Source organism: Colias eurytheme, chromosome 15 (genome assembly GCF_061535395.1).
Source record: "Colias eurytheme isolate Ceu_HAF_F1 chromosome 15, ilColEury1 Martin Lab GWU primary, whole genome shotgun sequence".
In the NCBI taxonomy this organism is placed as follows: Eukaryota; Metazoa; Arthropoda; class Insecta; order Lepidoptera; family Pieridae; genus Colias; species Colias eurytheme.
The window spans coordinates 2,770,531-2,796,604 of NC_142994.1; the positions used below are offsets into that span (position 1 = coordinate 2,770,531).

Genomic DNA, 26,074 nt, shown 5'->3' on the forward strand with positions numbered 1-26,074 from the left:
TTATCACCACAATCAATAGACTAAGATTTGGCCACAATAAAACACCCTCACACCTTGCAAGACTGAACATAATTAATAGCAATATATGCACTTTTTGTAATGAGAGGATCGCCGATATGAACCATATTTTTTTCAACTGTCAAAACCATATGTTCATATTTCATAGACTAGTATTGGCAAGTGAAATAGTAGAAGTAAGTGATTCCTCCCGCCGCCAGTTGAGTGATTTATTGAAAAACAAGAAGTGTTATAGGGCATTGTACAGATACATTAAAGGCACTGTCGGAGCGATCTGATTACTGACAAGGGAATGAAAAATATCTCGAACATTATTGATAAATAAATAAGAATTGGCTTAAAGGTCTAGTAACCAGGCCATTAAATATTCAAAAAAAAAAAAAAAAATTTTCAAATGTCAATTTTGACAAATCTTTTTTACACTCATCTTGTCCATATTTTTGTCAACAGAGAACAATTTTGCGGCTGCATACTTTTTAGTTTTTACTTATTTTAAAATAAACATACGGCATTAAATGTATTTATTAATTTATTTTATTATATTCTATTAGTATTCATAATCATATAGGTTTGCCATAAGATAAAAAATATAAAATTATTAAAATAACTTAGTTGATGTACGTCGGCAAAAATCATGATTTCGTAGATAATAACCGAAGTAACAAATATTCTACTTTAGTGTTAATGTAAAGCCATGGAATTATCTGCGTTGTATGATTTCTGCATGTATGGGGCCATAATTGTGGTCGCCGGATTTGCTGGAGTAAGTTAAATTTATATTTACACTACTGTTTTGTGTTTACGGATTCATATTTTAATAATGACACGTCAGTTACTTAATTCCATATCAAATAATAATGATTTAATTGACGACATTCTTCAAATTAAATAATATTTTTCAAATTTACAGCTAGTTACACTACTACTAAATTTCACAGAACCATATCCTATTGTTGAACGATTCAAGGAAGAGGAGACTTACAAAGACCCCAGAACTAAATCCAAAAATAAGTTTCCAACACTAGAAGATCCATCTGAAGTACATTTGAGTGTAATCGTTCCTGCTTACAATGAAGAAGAAAGATGTAAGATGCTTTGTATTGGATAACAATACTATAAGCATAGTTATAAATTTAGAAAGAGTAGAGATACCTGTAATTTTATTTATATTAATTTATATATTCTATGTTATTACAGTACCACCCATGCTTGAAGAGGCCTTTGAGTTCTTAGAAACCAGAAGACAAAATCAACCGGGGTATAAATATGAAATAATAGTTGTAAGTGATGGGAGTAAAGACAAGACTGTTAATGTGGCTCAAGAATATGTTGAGAAATATGGCTGTGACAAGATAAGATGCTTGGAACTGGTCAAGAATAGAGGAAAAGGTGGTGCAGTGAAATTGGTAAGTTTAATATACCTACTTAAATATTATATGCAGAAAAAATAATGTAATAAAAAACATAGGAGCATTGATGAAAACTAATGCTTAGTGGCTAAACTTAAGCATTTTTAAAACATTTGTGTTCAAAAATATTAAAAGAATTCCTATCTCCTGCTTTAACATAAATTACCAAAACTTTTAAGTTAAAAGAAATACACAAATATTACAATTTTAGGGAATATTTAGCTGTAGAGGTGCAACAATATTATTTGCGGATGCAGATGGCGCATCTAAATTTGAAGATATAACAAAACTTGAGACGGCTCTTAAAGAGATAAGTAAATGTGATCCGCTCACACAACCAGAGTATGTCAGTATCGGCAAAGCTATTGTCATTGGCTCCAGAGCGCATTTAGAGAAAGAGTCATTAGCTAAAAGAAATATATTTAGGTAAGTAACAATTTTTGCAATGTACATATTTCATTTAAAATAATAAACTAATAGGTAGTAAATCATATTATTTTACATGATTAATGTTCTATCAGTACATAGTATAAAACAAAGTCGCTTTCTCTGTCCCTATGTCCCTTTGTATGCTTAATTCTTTAAAACTACGCAACGGATTTTGATGCGGTTTTTATTAATAGATAAAGTGATTCAAGAGGAAGGTTTTAGTATATAATTTATTAGGTTTTAGACAAAGCGGGCGAAGCCGCGGGCGGTAAGTTAGTATTATAATAAGGTAATGAAGGAAACAAAACCTTATTTTATTAATGTTATTTTAGCCAATATTTAGTCTCCTTTCCAGTATTCATGTCCCTAAACAATACTAATCACTACAAGAGGTCATTTACATTAGGCCCATACATTTATTAACCTATATTTTTTTCTTATTTGCAGGAATATCCTCATGTATGGCTTCCATTTTCTAGTGTGGTTGTTCACAGTGAAAGGTGTTAGAGACACTCAGTGTGGATTCAAACTATTTACAAGAAAAGCAGCTAGAACTTGCTTTGAAAGTCTTCATGTGAACAGATGGTAATGATTTTTTATTTAATTGAAAATTAATATGAATCTTCTTTATTCAACATGTGCTGTTGGATTTAAACTTACATACAAATTTTAGATAAAATACAATATTCCTAATCTAATGTTATCTTATCTGAATATTAAATATGTAGATAATCAAAAATTATGTACCCCACCTGCACAGTTAAGGAGTTTTAACTCTTTTACTAGGCTGGACTAGCTTGTTAAGATTAATAAATTGTCAATATTTTACAGGGCATTTGATGTAGAATTACTCTACATAGCACAAAAATTGAACATTCCAATTGTAGAAATTCCAGTAAGATGGACTGAAATTGAAGGCTCCAAGGTTACACCAGTATTGTCCTGGATACAAATGGGTGTTGACTTGGCTCTCATTTGGCTCAAGTACACAATTGGAGCTTGGAAGATTAAAAACAATAATTAATTAATTTAAGCACAATATATTAACCATGTAAGCTGTATACTATATTTTAATAAATTGTGTTACTTAATTTTGTTTCTGATTTGGCATTCATTTGTCACATCTTTGGCTAATATTATACTATCCGCGGCTTCGTGAATATAGAATGAAAGCTGTTACGGCGGGGGCACACGATGCGTTGCGGCGGCGGTCCGGCGCCGGAGCGGTGTCGCTGCGTCGTCTTACATAGAAATATCTGTGGCATGTCACACGATGCGCTCCAGCGCCGCACCGGACTTGCAACCACCGAGACGAGGCGGGGAGGGGTGAATGCGATGCGACGCCGGAGCGGCACCGCTCAGTTGTTTTGCGTCACAAGGAAGGAGACACGCTCGCTTTTCATTAACAGACTGTCCAACGCTGCTACGGCACCGCTGCGACAAAACAACGTTACGGCGCCGCACCGCTCGTGTGCCCACTGACACGGTGAAATCTTTGCGGTGCGGCGCCGCAACGCATCGTGTGCCCCCGCCGTTAGAGCGGGGGCACACGATGCGGTGCGGCGCCGTAACGTTTTTATGTCGCAGCGGCGTCGTAGCAGCGTTGCACAGCGTGTCCTTCCTTGTGATGCAAAACAACTGAGCGGTGCCGCTCCGACGTCGCACCGCATTCACCCCTCCCCGCCTCGTCTTGGTGGTTACAAGTCCGGTGCGGCGCCGGAGCGCATCGTGTGACATGCCACAGATATTTCTATGTAAGACGACGCAGCGACACCGCTCCGGCGCCGCACCGCCGCCGCAACGCATCGTGTGCCTCCGCCCTTATAGTAGTTTTTGAGTTTATTGCGAAAAAGCAATTGTGGCGGAAAAGCATGTTTTATAAAATCACATAATTATGTTCCTATGTTTTTATCATAATTTTCTACTATCCACAATTTGGCCAGATGGTTTGTTTACACAGGTGTAATATTTGTATGACACAATATTACACCTGTGTGATATTTTAGCATACGAGTTACTTGACGAGATTTATATCTATTCTTTCTTTGAACTAAATATGAAAATCGCAACACAAAGAGAGCCTAAACAAATTTTTAAACATACAGAATTACAGATTGTGCAATTTATGTTTTGTATTACTTAAGCTTTGAAATTTTATCATATAATGTTGATTCTAGATTGAGAAACTTCTGTAACTTAAATACCAAATATACATTCTATAGCATACTACCAAGTCACGCTCAGACCTCAGTTTCCAGTTCCAGCCACACAAGATTTATGGAAATAATAAAGAGTTCTGTGATAATAAGAGATCTTCAACAGATTAATAAATAATAAGGTTCTAGTTACAGGTAAATAAAAAACGAAATTTTATCATAGACATTTATTTTTATCTATAATATAACATACATAAAAATATATTTCAAGTTACAAATAGAAATGTATAAAAATTTATGCTGAAAGACACAGATAATGAAACGAGGCAATAATGTTTACTACTTTACAATAACATTAAATGCAAAATATAATTTAAAACTTTGAACTCACAAGGTACTTTGAGCACAACAATTATATTTGGCCAATAGATAAGATTTAGGGAAATTCACTTTGTTTACAAAGGTAATCTAAGACTTACAATTTTAAATTGTGAATTTGAGATTAGTTTTACTTAAAACTAAATTAATTGTAAAGCTACAAAAAACAGACAAAGATCAAATTTTAAATAAAATTGCATCTTCAACTGATTACAGGCACTTGGAGTTGGGTGGGTTGGTAGGAACTAATGATTATTGGAAATTTATATTGGAATATTGGATGAAATGGATATAATAAAATAGCATGCACTGTAATAATAGATGTAAGATGATACTGTGTCTACATTTATAGAAAAAGCAATTAGAATTTCTATTTTTTGAAGATACAATTTTCTGTTACAAGATGCATGCACATTTATGCTAATTCAATAAGTGAATTAAGTTTTAGATGTAAAAAAATATGACGTTGTCAAGATCCAACATAATTTATTTGTTCAAAAATAAAATTTGACTCAAACCTCACTGGTGATTATTGAGCTTGACAACCCCGAAGTTTTACGGCCAACACTGGACGGAAGAGACATGTACAAATTAATTAAGGTGGTTAATAATACAAAACTTATTATTTTCTTTCCGCAGCATATAAAAAATAATACCCTTCTAACTTGCAAACATTGAAAAAGTACCAATGTATAACACCATATTATATACACATAAGCTTCTCTAAATTCCTTGAGATTTTACTTTTATTTGTTAAGATTACATTATAAATTCTTAATTCTTAATAATAATATTTTTTGTGTATACTTCTATAAAGTATTGTTTACATTGAATAGTATAAATTTGTTGTTTGTTTCATAGTATGTATAATAACAGCTCAGTTCTAACAATTAAGTTTTCATTATGAATGTTTCTTTATACCTTCAAGCCGAACACCATTTTAAGAAATTGCTCATAATGTATTGTTATAACTCCATCTTGGTCTGTATCGAATTGCCGGAATGCTGATGTTAATGTCTGAAATTGTAAATAATTTTGTGATTAAGGGTTCAAAATCATACAAGGATTCAATAAATCCAGTCTCAAAAAAAATAGTCTAAAAATATATTAGGCATACTTACATAAAGGGTAACACAGCACTGAATGAAATCATCAAAGAGAATAGTACCACGGCCAAATCTATCAAACTTTTGCACCATTATGTTCACAACATCATCTGAGAGTCTGTATCCGAATGCAGTTAGAGCATTCTTTAACTCTTGCCTATCAATGTTGCCAGAATTGTCCCCGTCAAAGGATCTGAAACAATTCTGCCAGTCGCTAACATACTTCCACAGAGCTCCAAAATCTTCAAATGATATAACGCCTCTGTTTTGTTTATCAAACATTCCTAAAAAATAAAAAAGTTCACATAAATTTTAATTAATAAAAATTTCGAAAGTCATCATTTATAAATATTTTTTGTGTTTAATTTTATGTGAGTATTGTTTTGGAAATTAAAGACTAATGGATTTTAGTAGAGATTTATCCATTATACTAGACGTCAGAATAGTATGTAAGTAGTATAAATGAATCACATTTCAAATTAATTTCTATTTCTAAAAGCTATCATTAAATTATCACAATTAAGTAAAAAAATAAACACATAAATTATGACATCATCTAGGTCAATGAATCATAATAACAAACCTATCATTAAACGGACAGTTTCTGGATTGAATGGATTCCAAGTACCATTAGAGAGAGCTTGTTGTAATTCATCAGCAGAAATGTATCCACTTCTGTCTTTATCCACCCTGAAAATAAAAATTACATCATTATAAAGTGTATTGCTGTTAAGAAGTATGAAAATAATAACTGTAGTTTTTTATGAAAATTTGTTAAGTTTTTATAGTATTACCTTCTAAAAATGTCCCATAAGAATTCTCTACTTGGCATTGGAGATTGGAATGACATTGTTACCTGCAAGTTAAAGATAATTCAATAATTGTAAACAACATGAAAGAAACACAATTTTCCGTAACACCGTTTTTCGACACCTTATGTGTAAATGAATTTCTAACCAATATACTATGTAAGAACGAAGATTAAAACAAATATTTGATTATAACAATTGTTTATGAAGAAAAGGAGATTATTAAAATAATTATTTATATTGTACAAGGAAAAGGAAAATCACTATCGAAAATCATATCGACAACAGTACCTTCTTACGTCCTTTTCGCAACAAATAAAGTTCCAACTTCCAGTATTCTTCGACTTGTTGACTTGTTCTTGTTGTTTCAATTCAAGGGTTATTCCACAAACTTGAAAGTTGAAATTGTGATTTGTGAAATTTACGCATATATAGTGACACCTCTGAGAGTGACACAATGTCGATTGTCGATGCTGATTTATGACATTACATTTGACATATAGAACGACAGGCACAGATAATGAGGCACTGGCATATGTGTGAAACAAGGTTTTCGAAAAATCTCCCATTATTCAGGGAATTTAGGAACGGCCCGTTAAGCTCATGTTTTTAATGTTGAGGCAAATTTACTTAGTTTTCTTTGATTAATTTATTCTGTGACCAATGAAGTTGCTGTTGCGCGGTTATTAATTTATATAAACAATGTGAGTTATAAAAATGGTATGAGTAAAATTATTATAATTAAGGAAGTAACTTACCCGCACCGACAACACATTCAATCGTGTGTCATCAAAATGACGTTTAACCATGGAACTATAGTCATACTGGAACCCAAACTCCTAAGAATAAATAAAAAACTGATAGAATGACCGCAAGTAACCCCTGTTTACCCCATAGGGTAGCCAGCGTGATTGTAAATTTTTCCCCTATTGACGTGCATTAAAAAATCGACTGTCAGTAATAATAGTCTATATGACATAAATCATTAATAAAATCCGCTAAAAAAATGAAATTTAAACGAGATTCATGCAGGTTTGCTTTTCCATTGAAATAACAAAGGTTTACAACTTTTAAAATGGACTGCTTATCGAACACGCTCATAATTTTTTTCCCATATTTTGAATTATGTTATGAAAATCGTTGCGCGGCAGCCCCAATTCTAGGTGTCAAATAATGTTTACTGCAAAATGGCGGATGTTTATGTTCATTTCGTGAGTTTGTTCTTGTATTTTGGAATTATTCTGAGCCAAAATTAATAGAAATGGTTGTAAATATATTGTGCGCGGTTGCAAAAGTGAATGGCATCCAGGATGTGATATTATATTTCATTCGTAAGTACAAAAAACCATGCATAAACTACGCTTCATGTAAAATTGTAGTTTAGTAATATTTCTACTTTAATTGTTGTTAAATCTGGAATAATAGATCGAAGTTGTGATTATAATGTTAATTTTGATTAGGTTTTTTCCATTTAACATCGTTATTTGCTTATTATTAAATGTTTCATGATTGTAATAAATATTAGACTAGGGTGTCCATACTTTATAAAATTGTGTACATATATTTCGGTATGGTATTTTATATGAGGAGAAGTCTTTCTCCACTTGAATTAGTTCAATTGGCGTGAAAGTTAATGGTATAAAAACGTTGTTTACTACTTTTATATAATGATATATTGTAAAATCAAAAACTCAAAGTACATACATATATGGTACCTACTGAAATAGAAGCACAAGACAACAGCACAAATTTTGTGTTATCTGTATCTAAATGACATTTTTTTTTTTATATTTTGCAAATAATCTTCTTTTCTCTTTACAGGTTTCCGTCCAATCTAGCGGAACGTAATACATGGCTAAATATAGTAGAATTAAAAATATCCTGTTTTGAAAAAGTGAAGATATGCAACATTCATTTTAAACCCGCACTTGGCCAGTGTGGTGGATGTGGCTGTAACCTCATAGGAGGCCATGTCCCAGCAGTGGGAACGTAATATATACGTTACGGGAAATAAAATGTATGGGAGGGTTTAAAGTTACATTTTTAGATATTTCTTGTTATATTTAAAAAAAGTTATTATTGTTATTTTACTCATTAGGTAAAGTATCATATCAGTATCATATCGATATCAGTTTAAAGTTTTTTGATACCTGCAATAGTTACGGAATAATCACCTGTGCACACTTAACGATTACACCCTGAATATATTATATTTTGTTTTTTATTGTATGATAGGGAAGCGCTAGACCACGATCTCATATTTCAAGTACTCTTAAAACTATTTAAATACTTAAGGGTATGGAATGATAAAAATATTTTCAGTGAACCGATTTCGTTACTTTTTATTGTTATTATCTTATAATTTGCAAATTTGTAAAGGCAGTTGGCATTGTAATGATAAATAAATATTATAAAAACACATTGATATTTTACTTCATTAATTCCTCAAATGACTGGACGTAACGCCAAATTATACAGCAAAATGTTGTCATAATTTATAGCGGTCCTGTGTTCTGAAGATGCAAGACGGAAGACGCAAACATGAAAAAACGCTGAAAGGAACATTACAATTTTCCAATGTTAAATACTTGAACATCTATTTTTTATCTATTTGCAAAAATTCTACAGTAACTATATTAGAATAATAAATGCAATTACGTAATTTATTTCCGCCGTAAATCATCAACCATCAATCAATCAATAAATATAAAACTCTCCCGTTACTTAGTGACTGACAGACAACGCACAGCCTAAAATCACTGGACCTAAAGACATGAAATTTGGCACACTCTGTATATCTAGAGTATCCTAAAGGTGCACTTAGAAAGGCTATTCCGAAATCCCCACGGGATAAATGGGATTTTATGTTTTATGACTTCAACGAGGACGAAGTCGCGGGCAAAATCTAGTATTATAGTAAAATTTTAATACGAATAAAATTGATGTATCCGTTATTTTTTTCCTTAATATCCTGAATTTTTTACATTTATACTCACCCCACGGAAATATAGACATACTGTATATATTATGACTCACCGTAACTAGAAAGAGACGGAGGGGAAACGATAAGATTCAAGGTCAAATTTTTTGACTTTACTTTTTCTTAGGGAGTGTGGGTTCCATACGTAGTATATATAGTTCCATGCGTTTAACCCTATTTATTATGGTAATTGGTATGGTGGAATGCCAATAGATGCGTGTAGAACTTTAGAATAAAAAAAAAAATGTTATTTACCAATAATAATTTTAAAGATCGTCTAGACAAGTGTAGTTTGTTTAACTATTAATAATGAACAGAAAATAAAAATTACAAATACGGGCCATGCTATTCAGTTTATCTTACAAAAAGCATTTTCAAGAAAATAATATATAAGTTCATACTCGAAATTTTTTATATATATATATGTTTTAATCATGTTTTAATGATGAATTAGATATGTATTTTTTAAATAAATAATATTATAAATTTTATTACGTATTAAAGCTTTTGGTTTGACATAACCAAAGCGTTCAAAGCCAGAACTTGTTCGGTAAAAAAAAAGAGTATTGCATTTTTCTCTGATATTAAAATGGCGGATGTCCAAAGCAACGAGCGTAAACTAAAAGTTAATAAAAACGGCAAAGTTGTGAAAAAGCGCTCAAGAAATCCAGAAGGTAATTTAGTGCTTGCAGAGCCCAAATTTTTTGGTTGTATTATTTTATATATAACTCACTACAAATGATTTGTATCGACTGTTATCAAGTTATGGAACTACTCGGATTATGACTCTTACTACTTTTTGATACGTAGATCTTATTTGAACCTGTTTTGTCGGTGTTTTTAAATATTATTTTTATTTCTTCTATGAAAATTTTGATGTTTCTCAATAATTAGAATAACTTTTTTAACTATAAAAGAACGATATAAAAAATGTAAACAATTTATTTTTGTCATATTTAAAATTACTTAATATTTTCTCAGAATGGCACAAGCAAAAACAGAAACGATTAAGAATTGCTGGATTGGAATATATCAATGCAAATGGAAAAATCGTTCCTCCAAAACAACCAGGTCCTGACTGTAATTGTCGTAGGAAATGTTTTCAAAAAGTACCGGAGGATGTACGTCTTAAGACATTTCAGGGATTTTACTCCATGAAAACTCATGATGAACAAAATGCTTACCTTTTTGGTCTAATGAGACAGGTTGATGTTAAAAGAAAAAGAGTGAAATCCAGCAGTCGTAGAACATGCACTTTTGAATACTTTGTCCGTGTTAAAGGCAGGGAGACTCAAGTATGTCAAACAGCATTTAAAAATATACATGCTATAACTGAGAGAAAGGTCAGAGTTCTTTGTAAGAAAATGGATGACGGTATAATGTTCCCCAGTGATAATAGAGGAAAGAATAGTCACAGACGATCAGGAGAGGTGCGTCTTCCATCAGGAGTAGTTGATCAAATAAAAAATCACATTTACTCCATAGTTCATACACACAGATTAAAAGATTTCATAAGATTGGACAAGATAGCAGGTCTGGAAATTAATATTTCAAAAATGTGGAAGGATTATATTAAGACTTATGATCCTGACAACATTACAGCCACAATGCCTAAATCAAAGAGAAGCTCTGATATGGTGCAGCCACAAAATGAGCCTCCCCCACCACCAGCTCCTGTGCCCATGCCACAAGAATCTTTTGCTCCCATTGCTTATCCAGGCAGTGGCCATCTTATGAACATAGCAGAAAATTATTTTGAGAATCAGTATCAAACAGCATTGACAACCTCATCTGCTGCAACAAATTTTTACCCTGCGCAAAGTGGTCAGCATCCACAAGGCATGGGCATCCTCCTACAATCAGTCAACAGGCCAGCGCAACCAACTACATTTATTTTACTTTCTGCTAAACCAGAACCCTCTCAGGATAATAAAATTGCTCTAACTACCATGCCATATAACGAACAAGGTCAAACCTTAGAAGTTTCTTTTGAAACAAGTAAATCTAAGAAACCCAAGAAGGAGAGAAAGAAAGGACCTATTGTTAAACAGTGGAGGTACAGTAATATATTTCATGATGAGATTAATGGGGCAGCTTTAGCAGCTATTAAAACTAGGTTGGGTATGTATTATGCAGAAAGTGATGCTGCCAGAAAAAAGGCAAAACAAGTAAGAGCACAAGAAACTGTTCAGACACAAACTGAACAAGCCCCAATTAAAACTGACCAGTCAGTGGTTCGGCCTCCGCACCAACTCAGAGCTACTCACACATTGACTATATTTACATAATAGTGCTTGTATTGTGAATAATAATTGCTAATTATTGAGCATCTCATAACAATAATATTAAGCTTCGAAGTATTAAGAATACGTAGGAAATCAATAATCAATATTAGAAATTAGTATTTAGGGAAAAATTAAAAATAAGCCTTTAAAATCTGTGCTATTTTAAAATAATTTATTGTAATTTTGTTTTTATTTATTATTGAATTTATGGAGAAAATATTGTAACAATTATGTAGTGCTAGAACTATAATAATTAACTCGACATCTGGGCCCCAAGTCTGCTATTTTTTATAAATTCGTCATTCCAACACGATCCCATTGTCATTTTGATAAAAGTTTGTAATCTGCTAAATTCATAATGGTCGATCAGTGGTCGGTCAGTGGTCTCGTAATGGAATCGTGGCAGAATGACATTGTCGTATTGCCATTATTATAAAACCCGGTAGTAGAAATGATTTTCGAAAAACTACTACTAAATTTTAACATTTACTCATGCCAGATTTCATTTTTAAACATTTTTACATATTATTTAATAATGTTATAAGCAATCTGAAGTAGTAAGAAGTTCGTAAATAGCAAAAACATTAAAATGTGTAACGCGGATAAAAGTGAAACTCAATAATGTTTTATCTGTTTAGCTGTCAAAGTCAAATGTGACATTACTACTTGTTTACAATTCTAGCGGCCGGTGTTTAGCTATTTATTTTCATTGTGTTTTATTTATTTATAATATTGAAAAATGGTGCTAATAGAGCAAATTTCGGCTCTAATTGATTTTTTGGAAAACCACCAAGACCTGGCGCTTGGCTACTGCAGCCGCACCAATGAAGGGCGAAGTTTAAGCAAAAGATATTGGATGGAATGCGCCCAAATTTTAAATTCCATCGGTGGACTGCCCCAATAAAACTCCCGCAGAATGGCGCACAGTAAGTACCTATATACAGTATTATTTAATAATAGGTATGCAAAATGTATCATTAATATAATTTTTGCACTTTTTTAGTTCTACAATGAATACAAAAGCAAAACCTTAAAGAAAATTAAATCACAGAAGAGTGAAATAAGTGCAACAGGTAAGCAATTCTTTTCTTCTGGCAGCCTTGCTGAATTATAGTGGAAAGCATATAGTAATAATATTGTATAATTTGCATTTAAGGTGGTGGTCCTGCAAAAAAAATATCATTAACCCCACTCCAAGAGCGCTTATACTCAATATTAGGGCGAGATGTAGGAGAGCCACTTCCAGGTGTCCGACACAACCCACTCACTGTAAGCATTTGGACATTGGTTTTATCTTTTATCATCCATAACTGTTGTATTGCACATTATGAAGTACTTCTAACTTGTGAACAAAACTAATATGTCACAGTCTGTTGTTTAATATGTGCTTTTTTATTTGCATGCTTAGGTATCTATATTATTTATTTGTTCACCATCACATTTTGTGGACTTGCTTACTGTTTTAACAACTGCTTTTTTTTGTTAAATAGCCTTCTATCACGCTTCCTGTGGTGCCTGCTAGTCCTACTACTAGTACTAATTTTCAATTTGAGAACAATTCTTTCTCGTAAGTAGTACTACCTTGGTAACTACTTTCTTAACTATTTTGATTTTTATTTATTTATAGCCTTATATCAGAATGCAAAGTGTATGACATGTTATAATGTTAACAGTTTATTTCATACTACGGTAACTGATTCTGTGTGCCTGCGGGCAAAGGCCTCCCCCATTCTTCTTTATAGTGTGGTAGTCTAGTCCAGGTTTTCGTCTTACCAGCCATTTCAATAATTTAATGAAGTATGCAAGAGGTAATTTTGGCAGATTATTAAAAGATAAATGAAATCTATTTTAGGAGGAGTCTATGTCCAGCAGTGGATTCCAAATAGCTATATATTAAATGAAACAGTGTTTACAAAAAGAGAATTTATTTTAAATCTGTTTTGTGCAATACTGTGGATCTGTAACAAAGAGTTAAATCATTTTAATAATAATTAGAGCTTTTTCGTACTGTACTAGAATATTGAGGTGGGTTTACATTACATACCTGCTAATTTAATTTATGCATTTCTCCACAGTCTGTCAACAAGAGCCTGCTGCAGTGCCCGACCTTCAAGAAGATCCCGGTTCACCCTTCGATGGTCTTGATAATTAGGTGCTGCATAATTATTTTCCTCCTAAATTAAAAGACTGATTAGTGATTATCATGTTATTCTTTTTATTATAATAATATAAGGTGAAATTTGTGTTTATTAAAATATTGAAGATGTTTATATTTTGTATGAAGACTGATTATTGATTTCTTATTATTATTACAACTTGATATTGTAACTTGGATTTTATAATTTAAATGACAAAATGTCTTTTTGGTTTTAATATAGTATATATCTATAGATAAGTATCAGATTTTTCAATTGGTTTGAAAGTCTAGTTTAATATTATAAAATAAATATTTAGTTTATGAGAAATAAAAAGTATTTTAAATGTTGATTTTTTAACATAGTAGTTTTATTTAAAATTTCAACTTCATTATATTTCAAAATAGTGGAATAGAGATCACATACCTGTTGCAAGCGGAGTGCTTCTGCATAAACTTCATCAGGTGGCAACGGTGCTCTTGCCATGTTTGCAATATTGTGCAATATGCAACATGCATTCACAATCTTGCCTGCAGTTGTTGGGCTAAGGAAATTTAAATTTCTGATAGAACCTGAAAACTTTTTAACTAAGTAATTCTGATAAGGTACAACAGGCAATACAAACAAAACATCAGGGTATATTTAATTTCTCACTTGGCCTTTATAATATTCCTTTCATCACATTGTGTAGGCCATTTAATATATTTGTGGTATATTTTATTGAGTGCCTTTGTCACTTCATTAATTGATCTTGACACAGTAATTTGTGCAACATTATGGAGGGCACTCTGTCCAATCAAAGTTTGATAGGACCCTGATGCATAAAATGCAAGTGCTATTAGAATCTGCAATAAAAAATATAACAAATCAACTATTTCGTGTTTATAGCTACAGAACAATAAATCAATGAAAATCAAATTCAGATTACTAACCTTCATTTCTGCCGATATGCTATCGTTTCGACGCGGTCTGGCCATAAGGGGAATGAGTTCTTCAATTAACCCCCTTACTGAGTCCTTTCCAAGGCGAAACGTTTTTACAAATTCCGCCTCGGAAATATCAATAAAGGGGTTTGTACTAATTCTCGTCAAGCGACGGGCTCGACGACGTCTTTTGCATTCCGCCCGTCTTCTTTCTCTAGCATCCACTGCGGCTAGCTCGAGAATATTTGCTCGTAGTGAATACATTTCTCCACTCAATATTTCACAAAGTACAATACAAACACGATAGATAACAAACTCTTTTCGACAACCGAGCTATTATAAGCAATGACTGCACAATGACGATCCAATGGTAGGTCAATGATCAAAGGAACTGTCAAAATTTTAGCAGATTACCCCATACGTCAGTCATTCATTTGTCATTATGTACGAGATTACCATTCTAAGCCATTTCTTTCAATGGAATGTCAGTGGTTGACCATTGGAAAGTCATAATGACACCATTATAATAGTAGATTACCAAACTTGTCAAAATCAACAATTTTGAAATCAATGATAGACCATTCTGACACTATTGTAATAGCAGACTTGAGGCCCTGGTATTGCTACTATTACTATTATATTGGTAATGAAAAGCTTTTTACTGATTAACTTCATTTACAAGTTTTATATGTATATGAAGCATGTAACTGTGTATTTTATTTGAAGTGATGATGATTATTTTACTATATTACGATTACATACATTATGTAATTAAATCTATTTAAATATATCATGACTTATTATTCAATGTATTAATCCATTTAGTACTGTTCCAAGAACATCAAACAAACAATAAAAACTTAAAATTGTTTTACTTAATTCTGTATTTAAACTTGAAACAGCATTTCGCACTGAGTAATTAGTCAAAATCAAAAGCTTTAGTTTTAATTAATTCAGTTTTAGGATTTAAACGCGAGCAAAGCGGAGCGGCGTAGCGTCAGCGAGCGAGGTCTATTTGCGCAAAATGGATTTGTCCCAATACTCGAATCACACAAAAAGGATATGAATAAGTGTTTTGGGATTTTTTCTGGATCTCACATAAATTTTAATAATAATCAAATATAGCTTATAAATCAGAAATTACTACAAAGGGACCTCTGTAAAGATCATCCCTATTGTTTGGAGGTAAATAAAAGAATAGAATAGATTTTATAAATTTATTGTAAACTTAAATTACGCGGAAAGCACGCAGACTCCACCCACAGACTTGATCTTCTGTTCAGCTGTCTTCGAGAAGAATTTAGCTTTAACTATGACGGGCTGCTTTGGGAGTTTGCCTTTGCCGAGCAGTTTGTAGTAACCCTGAAAACAAAACAAACATATTTAGATTTTTTTTTAAATTCAAAATATTTTAGTGGGTGTCACAACTTCTGGATATTTGTCAAATGTGGCATTATCTGCAAGGAGCGAAACTGGCTGTCTTTTATTAAGTTTTATGAATGTATTTATAGTTTGTAATTAATATTTTATGCATATACTTAGCATAGTAATTAAAAATTTGTATTTTTAATACATTTTATGAATTACTATTCAATGAAGAGGAGTGAAAATATAATTGAGGTTCATTACAGTGAATTCTCCTTTTATAATATAATACATGAAGTAAAAAATATCTTGATCCTGAGCAATCATTTGTAAAATCAAACATTAATATCTCATATCTGATCATTACATGGTTATCATTTTAATTAAATATTTTAAAAACTGAATATTCACAGTAAATAAGCATAAGTTTAACACTTCTTTATGTATTATGAAATGATATAGTATGCTTGCATGTTATTCTTTATGTATTACATCTATTATATCATAGTGCATTGTATAATTTATTGAAAAACAATTTCAAATACTTTTAAAGTGTTTCAACAAAACACTCAGGTAGCCATCCATAGTTTTTATATTGTCTGTTCACACACCAAATCACACATATAAAAAAAAAACATGTTAAAAATATCTATTCCTAAATTGAGATATGTATTTGTAACTGAAAACACAGCATACAAATGATCTAAAATTTCAGTAAAATTTTGAATTGAATTTTGTTTATAGAATCTTTACAACAATAAAGTGTATCAATACTTACAGCCTTGACAATGTTGATGACTGGAACCTTGCCATCTGTGGCACTGGCATACTTAAGCCTAGTCTGTTCTGAGACAAGAGTCCACAATTTGTCCAAATTTAATACAGGACAGAAGACCTTGTTTTTCCTCAAGTGGAAATTCCTCATACCAAGCTAAAACAGACATAAAACATATGTTAAACATAAAATAACAATATTTGTATACAGTGAAGTTGATTAAAATTTTGGTTATATGCAGAGGTAGTCTTACCTTGCCGAAGTATCCAGGGTGGTACTTATCCATGTTGATTCTGTGATGATGCTCACCACCAGCATTACCGCGACCACCGGGATGCTTACGGTGCTTTCCTGTAACACAACAACACGTGATATTAAGTCTACAAGATAATATAAATATGTGTTTTCACGCTTTGTAGGTTATATGTTTTGATGCGGTGGATAGCATGGAAACTTACCGATACGACCATGTCCATGACTGACATGTCCTCTCAACTTCCTGGTCCTCTTTTTGGAAGTGGCCTGCACAGTAAGTAATAGATTAATAACATTTTCGTTTAAACTAATTTCATCGAGAAATATCTGTACGTGTAATACACTTATTAATTTCACAACACTAATTTAACAAATATTTAAGACAACTTTCAACGATTATCGAGAAAATTATTGATAATTCACTGACAATGAACACTAACCATATTTTCGGCTTTCGTGAAGGAATGGCAAAAGAAAGAGACCGAAACAAACTAGACGTCAATGTCAAAGAACTTTTTTATGTTTTTCTCATTATTTACAGGGATAAGATACTTGTCTTTTGAACTATGTTTCGTTTGAGTCCTTTTTGAGAAGTTTTTGAGTCACTTTAAGTTAGACTTTTATTTATATTATAGGCATATTATATGCATATTATATAGGCATATTATTCATATATAATTTATACGTTATTATGCGTAGATAATTTCTGCATTCATTAGTACAAGTGGTTCTAAAACACTCATAATCTCCCCTGATTCAAGAACTAAATTAAATTGTGTGATCTTCAGCTTCTAATTTCTAAATGTGCTTCTAAAGCGACTAAATTCGTTATAGTGTAATACTTTACTTTCTTTATTTTTATAATTTAATAATTCTTTGCAAATTATCACGCCGCTTTAAAATTGACAGATTTTTTATTATTTCATTCTATATACATTTTTTTCAGTATTTATTATATTTTATTTAAGGATATTTATAAAAATTTCAAGAGATAACTTTACAATATTATCTATGTTTTTTCGACACTTTTCTTTCTGAGGTGACATAATAATAAATGAACTCATTAATCTGTGCTCAGTACGTTTCCAGAAAATGGTCGGGTTGATTGTCGAAGTCTGACACGTATTTCGCTAAAAATCGTAAATATTTTTACAAAAACTTTATCATGTTTGCATTTTCATTGTGATATTCCATAAGCCACTGTTATAATATTCAAGATGGAGTTCCGTGAGACGTTACTAGCAGCCCAGCGTAATCAACAAGAAAAGTCATCTGTTGTGAGTTTATGATTATAATTTGCGACCTAAAAGTACATACTTTTGTCCATGTTATTTTATACCTCATACAATTTTATTAACTTATACCATACTAAATTTCCAAGATAAGAAATACGACAATTTTGATTGAAGTGATATGTTATTAATGATATAGTAAATTTCTTGCGTATAAGGAAAAACGTGAAATAGGTTCATATTTCGATAATTCCATCGACTGATATTATTTACATATTTGTTTTAGAGTAATTATTATTACAAAGCCAAGTTTGATCCTCCGAAAAAGGAACAAAAAGCAAAAGATAGACTTTCAGCAAATATACAAAGGTTTTTGGCAAAGAAAGATGAAGAAGAAAGACAAAAGAAATTGGAGGCACAGAGGAAGAGGGAGGAATTACTTGCTATGCGTGACCCCAAGGTGAAAACATTTCCATACTTGAAAATATTGTATGTATGATATGTATTTGGATGATACATTTTCATTATTTGTAAATAAATTGATTTGTATTGAAAATCTAATAATATTTTAATTGAATTTTAGTATAATTTATTATTAATATTGTTCTAGGCTCTTAGAAAGATACAAAAAACTCTGAAAGTAATAAAATCTGCCAACAAATCTGTAATCGCTGATGCTATAGACAGAGATAATACTGCTGTAACCAGAGAAGGGCCAGACCAACCTGATCAAGACGATTATGGCTACGAATCACAAGCTGCTGCTGCTATTTATGAGAAAATGATGCAAAAATACAGTAAATTGCCTGATGAACCAAAATTTCCTAGTACCAGTGAGTTGTGATGTTTTTAATATTGATCTTATTTAAAAAAAAATGCATATTACACATATATTATGTATCTATGGTACACTTAACGTTATGTATTTTACTGGATTTCTGGTTAGTTTACTTATTTAGGTTGTTAGTTTTATTTGTTAAATATCAATCTATCTATGACAAAGTTTTTAATTTTATTACATAGAAAAGATCTTATAGTAATAAATATTTTAAGAGTATATCTTGAGGCCACATATTTATGTAGAAATTTACATAATTTAATTGGCTTTGAGGATTAATGTTGTCCTTAAACATGAAGTTCAAGCAGCTTAAACTGAATTAAAATACCAGAACTATTTAAGCTACTTCTAAGTCATTAGAAGTGTAAATTAGAGATTTTTACTGAATCACCCGCATTGCTCTGCTCCTGTTGGTCTTAGCGTGATGATATAATATAGCCTATAGCCTTCCTTTATAAATGGGCTATCTAATCGAAAGAATTTTTCAAATTGGACCAGTAGTTCCGAGATTAGCGCATTCAAACAAACAAACAAACTCTTCAGCTTTATAATATTAAGTATAGATTTACCATAGTTCTTACGTGATAATAATAAATACTCATCAAAATTAACAATATTTGTACTTTATTCATGTGATATTAATAAATGTTTACAGGCAGTTCACATAATAAGGATTTGAATGGCACCAGAGAAAGGGTTAAGCATGCTTTGAAACATGAAGATGATCCCGTGCCTCACAAGAGGAGACGTCGCACAGAAAATGGAGGTAAGTTATATTGTTATAAAGGAAAAACTATTATATTATTTGCATATTTATAGTTGTGAAGTTCATGGGAGATAAATGTTTTTAAATTGATTTATAATGAGCATTTATTATATGTATTAATATCATTAGTACATACTAAAAACATGTATTTTTGACTCAATTCAATAATTTATTTTCTTTTATTCTGCCGATTCATAAGCCAATTACACTTTAACATCATTGCAGATCGGGAGTCAAGTCCGCCTCAAAAGTATGAACCGGAGAAAGAGAAAGATAAAAAGCCAGACAAGCCAAAAATCCGAAAGCCCGCGCCGCCGCCCATAGATTTCAATCAGCTTTTAAAGATTGCCGAGCAGAAGAAAAGTGAACCAATCGATATTGCTGCAAAGAAAGCTGTGGCTGAACCTGAACCAGACAGACTGATGACAAAGAAACAGAAAAGGGAATATGAAGAGGAAATGGCGAGACGGCAGCGCAGGCAAGAACGGATCGACGCGGAGAAAGCTGGGGGCCGGAAAGGTATGTGTATATACTATGCTACTCTCGATATACTGTACAATTTTGTATACTATACTCTGTGATAGCTGTCATCTAAATAAAAAAATGTTGTGCGGTTTTATGAAACCACGGTAAAAGTGAAACTTAGGCACAAAATTATCGTATTTGTACGATAACACTTATCGTACGGTTCGACCGTCACGCGACATGCGCTACACAGACCAAAAAGTTTGAGACGATGTAATAAAAGTTTCACTTTAAAAATAAATTTTTATGGTACAAATGTAGTCAACAACATTAATCATGAATTTAACTCATTGTTTATCTAAAAATAATTTAATTGACAAAAACAGAAATAAATTCATTGAGTGTCAGCATTAGTACCACTACAGTATTTTTTAAAATAGAAATTCAATCAGATTTTCTGTGTTCTGTGTGTTTTATATTGGTAGTTTTCATTACTTTGTCGAGTGTTGTATGTTTATAATAAAAAAAAAATGTTTATGTAATTGTATGAAGTTATTCCTTCACAATTTAAGAAAGATTTTTAGCATGTGAAATGGTAATTTCTTTCAGACTAATAATTTTTTTTAATACTTACTGTCATTGCTTAAATTTCCATCTTATATTGCAAATTCTTTGAAATGGTAACATAAAAACATAAAATTTTATTTTAGTTTCAAAGGAGGAAAGGCCACCAGAAAAAGAATACAAATCAGAAACAACTTGTGGCTTTAAAAGGATACCAAAAATCGGTGAGAAATCGTCAACATCATCATCAAGTATCAAGAATGATTATCCAAAACATAACGACAGAGAAAAGGTTTCATCTGACCGGGAAAGAGCCGAGAAAATGCAAAGAGAAAAAGATAGAGCTAGATCAGATCGAGACAAAATAGAAAGAGAAAAGGAAAGAATAGATAAAGAAAGGTTGGACAAATTAAAGGCAGAGAGAGAACGAATTGACAGAGAAATGGAAAGACTTAATAAAGACAGAGAAAGGTTGGAGAAAACGAAAGCCAAGTTGGAGAGTGTTTCGTTAGACAAGGGAAAAGTAGATAGATTAGACAAAACTAAACTAAGCAAAGAGATTGCCATAAAACAAGAAGCTAGGAAAAGTATAGACTTAAAGAGCCAAAACACGTACAGGATAGACAAAAATTCGAATGAGAGAAAAGTACTGCCACAAAAGCCTGACTGTAAACTAACAAATGGCCACAGTTCACAAAGTAAACCAGTGCCAAAACTTAGTAAAGAAAGCTTAGATAGGAATGGTATGAAGGAGAGAATGGCTTTAGCGAAACAAAGAGCTTTAGATAGTAGTCCTAAGGTTAATGGTCAAGTGAGACCTGAAAATGGTAAGCGATTAGAGCCCGGCAAAAGTATACCTAAGAAGGTAGATGATAGAAGACCAATGCAAGGTGCTACTAAACAAGGTGGACCGAGTAAGCCTGTGATATCTAATAGTTTCGATTTTGATAAACATGTTAATTCTTTGGGTAAAAACGGACATAAGAAACTACCACCTGGTGACAGGAGGAGGCCAAATCCGAATGATATAAGAAGAAAACAAAAATGTGAGTATGCTAATTTAATTCCGCATTCAAACTTATTTCGTTTTATATTGGAACAGTGAAATGTAAGAAGGCTAATCATTCTTTTCCTTTATAAGGTTAAAAGGTACTTTTTTTTTTAAATTAATAATACACTTAGATCTATGGCCTATAGAGAATGGACACAAATACAACTTTATTAAGTACTAGCCGCTCCCCGCGGTTTCACCCCCGTGGCTCCTCTCCTGTTGGTCGTAGCGTGATGATATTATAGCCTATAGCCTTCCTCGATAAATGAGCTATCTAACACCGAAAGAATTTTTCAAATCGGACCAGTAGTTCTCGAGATTAGCGCGTTCAAACAAACAAACTCTTCAGCTTTATAATATTAGTATAGATTAAACCAGTTTATAGCTTCCCTCATTTATTATTAATTTTCTCAAATAAATTCTCTACAACAAACAATTTTTGTTTCACAACCACACAATTTTTTTATTATAATACATTATTATATTTATATGTACATTACAATATTCATGGTATACATAAGTGCAGGTGAAAGTAAATATATATATATAATATATATTTCAGCTCGCATAGATTCAGATTCAGAGTATGACTCCGAAATGGACGACTTCATCGACGATGGCGACGAGAATCTTGATTATTCGTCTGCAATCAAAGAAATATTTGGCTATGATAAATCAAGGTAAGTATAAATGGATAACTTATTTGTGAGAATATATTGTAATCTACACTAGTTTAAATGCCATTGTACTGTGTGTTCTTAATATTTTAAGGGCTAATTTTTCAATCCTTGGTTAAAACTTATTCGTCAAATAATGTATAAAACTACCATTTTAAAAATGTATTCTAATTGCCCGTATTTGACAGTTTACGTGACATTTTAATATTATTATCGTGTAATACTTTATTGGACGGATAAGTTTTATCCAAGCATTGAAAAATCGGCCCGAAAACAATAATTACAAAAAAACCACTGATAACTATGTATTTTGAATATTACTTTCATTACTTACAAAAAATGCAATTATTCCAGGTATCGAGACATGGATGATGATGACGACCCCATGATGGAGTCTAGTTTCGCGCGACAACAGCGCGAAGAATATATTAGCAAGAAAATTGGTGAGTTAATATAATGCCCCAGCCACACGACTCGACGAGTGGTATGGGAAGTGACGAGGGAAGTAGGCAGGGACGTAGTGTGGCCACGTTACTCGTCATGCCACTCGTCGTGCTCATCGTCCTGCTCACTGCTGTCGGCTTTTGCGCGCGAGTCAAAGGACCGGCAATACGAGTGCGAATTAGGGATGGGCGTCATGGAATCAACGGACTAGTTAAATTAACCGTCTATATGTACACTCAACGATTCGACTAGTCCATCGCTCACCAATGCACTAGTTGAATTCAACGGCTAAACAGTCTTATTGATAAGAATAAATTCTTTTCTTTGAAGTTTTTTAAAAAAAATATTTTTGGTTTACAAGACCAATGTTTTGAATTTAAACTATAAAAACAAACGATAATAAGTTTTTTAGTAATACTTTTTTTAGGGAGTATAATTTTTGTAAGAAAGCATAAATATTTATTAATTGTTTTATTGAGATTAGAATTTATTGTTTTAAGAATTTATTTAATAATAGTTATTTATTTTACACATGGACTAGTCGAAGATTTTAACTAATTGAATGACTAGTTGATGAACAACATTTAACTATCTAGTCTCGTTGATGAAAAATACGTCGACGACCCATCCCTAGTGAAGAGCGTCGCGATTAATCGCGCGAGTAGAGCAGTGTGTGGCCAGACGGCAATATCGAGGCGAGCGGCAGCGCGATGAGCAGGACGAGGAGCAGCACGAGTAGCAGGACGAGTAGCATAGTGTGGCTGGGGTATAATGTAATACTAGCTTCTTTCCACCCGCGGCATCGCCCGCGCAGTCAAAGAAAAACCCGCATAGTTCCCGTTCCCGTAGGATTTCCGGGATAAAACCTATCCTATGTCCTTTCTTGGGTATCAAAATATCTCTATACCAAATTTCATGAATTAGTTCAGTAGTTAAAGCGTGATTGAGTAACAGACAGACAGACAGAGTTACTTTCGCATTTATAATATTAGTATGGATTGCACACAAAATGCACAGGGACATGAAATATAGATAATTTTAAACAAATAAGATATAATTCTATGATATTCTTTTTATTTAGTTATTTATGTATAAAATTTTCGTGTCACATTGTGAGCTAGTTTTTCGCTTGGTCTGTTCTAGTGTAACAGTTATACAAACATTTGAAATCATTATTCTTATAAATCAAAACTTTATTTTACAGGTATTATGGAGGACTTAGAAGACATGCGACTTGAAGCGATGGAGAAAAAGAAAAAAGGTAAAAGAAGGATATCTGATGATTGACGACCAAACTGCTTCCATGGATAACTTTGGACCAACCGAATATTGTGTTGTGTGAACTGTACTGATTGTTGTTCTTAAATTGTATAATTGAATATGTGATTAAAAATTACTTGCTAAATATTACTTGTTATACTTTTGAGCAAATTTGTTAAACGTAACAAAATATTACTATTATAATACACAATATGATGTTCACTTGGTGATTATTTTAGCACAAAAACGGCTTACGCTTGTTTTGTATAAATGTGAAGTTTAAAAGAATTACAGTTTATTGATTTATTTAAACGAAATATTGTGTTGTATAAATGATTACAGATCTCTAGTTTAACCATTAATAAGAACTTTTTGTTTGTCTTACTGGATGAAATTTAACGGCAACATAATAATGTGTTATTATTATGCGTTTTTTGGCACTGTGTTACTATTTTTAGGATATTCTTCAAAATAGAATTAGATTAATTTAAGACATCACAGGTGTTTTCATTTTCAATCAACTAACATAGATTTTAATACAAATTAACTTACCTTATGTTGAAATATATGAATGTACATATATATTATTATGTTGTAGCAATAACTATAAATAGTAATAAATAATAAACATCACGAATAACTATTTGTTTTGATAGCAATGCTTGCAGTTACGAAACTTTCTGTTTATTTGAGGATGTGTAACTACTCACTGTCTCTTAAGAATAATTAAATAAGCAATTGGTTGGAGTTCATTTTTTTCTGTATAAAATCAACTTAACTTGGGTTTATGTATATGGAGGATCTTTATTGAAAAACTAAATTTGTTTTTGATCTTATCTATCGATGTTTTGAAACGAATATTTAATGGATTTTATATGGATTAATAAATAAATATAATGTTGCTGAATGTAAGATGAATAATTATGTAAAAAAGAACAAAAAAAATAAATTTATATGCAGGCATACTTGTGTTTCTTTTCTTGAATAATCAACAATAATATGAAGTAATAACACACTACACTGTACCATTTTTACGGTTAAAAAGTAAAAACGGTACCCTTTCGGGTATGTATAAGTTACTCTATGCGGTACCCTTCGCCCGTCTGTCACGGGCAAGAGTCACGGGTCACCTATTGATAATCGAACTGTGATCTATGGACTATGCATGTTATAAGTTACTAGCGGTCCGCCCCGGCTTCGCCCGTGGTACATATTTCGCAATAAAAGGTAGCCTATGTTCTTTCTTAGAGCGTTTTCACATTATCCGATCCGATATCGGATATCTGACGCCGATAGGGCGCTTGTGCACTACAAGGAATTTTACTGTCCGGCATTCCGATTTTTTACGGTCCGGTTTGGCATGAAAAAACCGATGAATTGCTTGTGCACCTGTCCGTCTTTACTCGGATCAGTGCGGTACAGTTCAAGGAAGTATGGCGGTATAATGCTATCAATCGAAGCTATTGTTTTCGCATTTTACAAAAAACGAGTAAAAATATAGAAGGTGAAATATTATATTACTTCGTTATAATAAAAAGTAAAGTTCCGTAAGAGATTTAAAATGCGTGTTTCACTTATTTATTTTAATCGGTGACGAGGAGCTAAATCTATTCCCACTGGAACTTTAACTTACCAACACTTACTTAGATAATAATTATAGGTCAATGCTTGGTCAATGTATATAAAATAACAATACCGACTTCTCAAATCTCATTGCCAGCTAAAAGAAAGTAAAACAAGAGCTTGCTTTCAAT

The 26,074-nt window shown here is 32.2% G+C and overlaps 5 protein-coding genes and 3 long non-coding RNA genes across 9 annotated transcripts in view; 5 read left to right on the forward strand and 3 right to left on the reverse strand.

Annotated features, from left to right (window-relative positions):
• The first annotated feature begins 434 nt into the window (after window positions 1-434).
• Window positions 435-2,947, forward strand: wol (Dolichyl-phosphate beta-glucosyltransferase wollknaeuel). Its single transcript, XM_090109868.1, has 6 exons — window positions 435-781; window positions 929-1,103; window positions 1,216-1,424; window positions 1,639-1,853; window positions 2,304-2,441; window positions 2,688-2,947. The coding sequence occupies exons 1-6, from the start codon at window positions 713-715 to the stop codon at window positions 2,878-2,880; spliced, it is 999 nt and encodes a 332-aa protein (XP_089965994.1). The 5' UTR covers window positions 435-712; the 3' UTR covers window positions 2,881-2,947.
• A 1,283-nt stretch (window positions 2,948-4,230) lies between these two features.
• On the reverse strand, window positions 4,231-6,740 carry Alg-2 (Apoptosis-linked gene-2). 2 transcript variants are annotated; one of them, XM_090110294.1, is made up of 6 exons: window positions 6,597-6,740; window positions 6,291-6,352; window positions 6,080-6,186; window positions 5,512-5,780; window positions 5,312-5,407; window positions 4,231-4,957 (listed from the first exon to the last, which is right to left on the reverse strand). In XM_090110294.1, the coding sequence occupies exons 2-6, from the start codon at window positions 6,344-6,346 to the stop codon at window positions 4,946-4,948; spliced, it is 540 nt and encodes a 179-aa protein (XP_089966420.1). In that variant the 5' UTR covers window positions 6,347-6,352; window positions 6,597-6,740; the 3' UTR covers window positions 4,231-4,945. The 2 variants fall into 2 exon arrangements, with proteins under 2 accessions (XP_089966420.1, XP_089966421.1); XM_090110295.1 differs by having other exon boundaries at window positions 4,231-5,407.
• A 366-nt stretch (window positions 6,741-7,106) lies between these two features.
• The window catches only part of LOC149902143 (uncharacterized), a 37,720-nt gene continuing 18,752 nt past the window's right edge, over window positions 7,107-26,074 (forward strand). The window contains exons 1-2 of the long non-coding RNA XR_016457522.1: window positions 7,107-7,636; window positions 8,127-9,451. This is a non-coding gene — a long non-coding RNA (uncharacterized LOC149902143). The remainder of the gene's footprint in view (window positions 7,637-8,126; window positions 9,452-26,074) is intronic.
• LOC149902144 (uncharacterized) lies at window positions 9,812-11,824 on the forward strand. Its single transcript, XM_090109921.1, has 2 exons — window positions 9,812-9,959; window positions 10,267-11,824. Exons 1-2 carry the CDS (start codon window positions 9,875-9,877, stop codon window positions 11,571-11,573), a joined length of 1,392 nt encoding a protein of 463 aa, XP_089966047.1. The 5' UTR covers window positions 9,812-9,874; the 3' UTR covers window positions 11,574-11,824.
• Window positions 12,445-13,787, forward strand: LOC149902145 (uncharacterized). Its single transcript, XR_016457511.1, has 3 exons — window positions 12,445-12,643; window positions 12,727-12,839; window positions 13,646-13,787. It is a non-coding gene; the product is annotated as an uncharacterized LOC149902145 (long non-coding RNA).
• On the reverse strand, window positions 13,479-14,264 carry LOC149902146 (uncharacterized). The gene is made up of 3 exons (XR_016457510.1): window positions 14,132-14,264; window positions 13,615-13,744; window positions 13,479-13,528 (listed from the first exon to the last, which is right to left on the reverse strand). It is a non-coding gene; the product is annotated as an uncharacterized LOC149902146 (long non-coding RNA).
• RpL27A (ribosomal protein L27A) lies at window positions 15,832-17,559 on the reverse strand. The gene is made up of 5 exons (XM_090109953.1): window positions 17,464-17,559; window positions 17,227-17,290; window positions 17,022-17,119; window positions 16,772-16,924; window positions 15,832-15,990 (listed from the first exon to the last, which is right to left on the reverse strand). The coding sequence occupies exons 1-5, from the start codon at window positions 17,464-17,466 to the stop codon at window positions 15,862-15,864; spliced, it is 447 nt and encodes a 148-aa protein (XP_089966079.1). The 5' UTR covers window positions 17,467-17,559; the 3' UTR covers window positions 15,832-15,861.
• On the forward strand, window positions 18,081-25,283 carry LOC149902148 (protein SPT2 homolog). Its single transcript, XM_090110005.1, has 9 exons — window positions 18,081-18,300; window positions 18,542-18,715; window positions 18,866-19,088; window positions 19,749-19,859; window positions 20,085-20,378; window positions 21,035-21,934; window positions 22,502-22,619; window positions 22,971-23,059; window positions 24,265-25,283. The coding sequence occupies exons 1-9, from the start codon at window positions 18,241-18,243 to the stop codon at window positions 24,345-24,347; spliced, it is 2,052 nt and encodes a 683-aa protein (XP_089966131.1). The 5' UTR covers window positions 18,081-18,240; the 3' UTR covers window positions 24,348-25,283.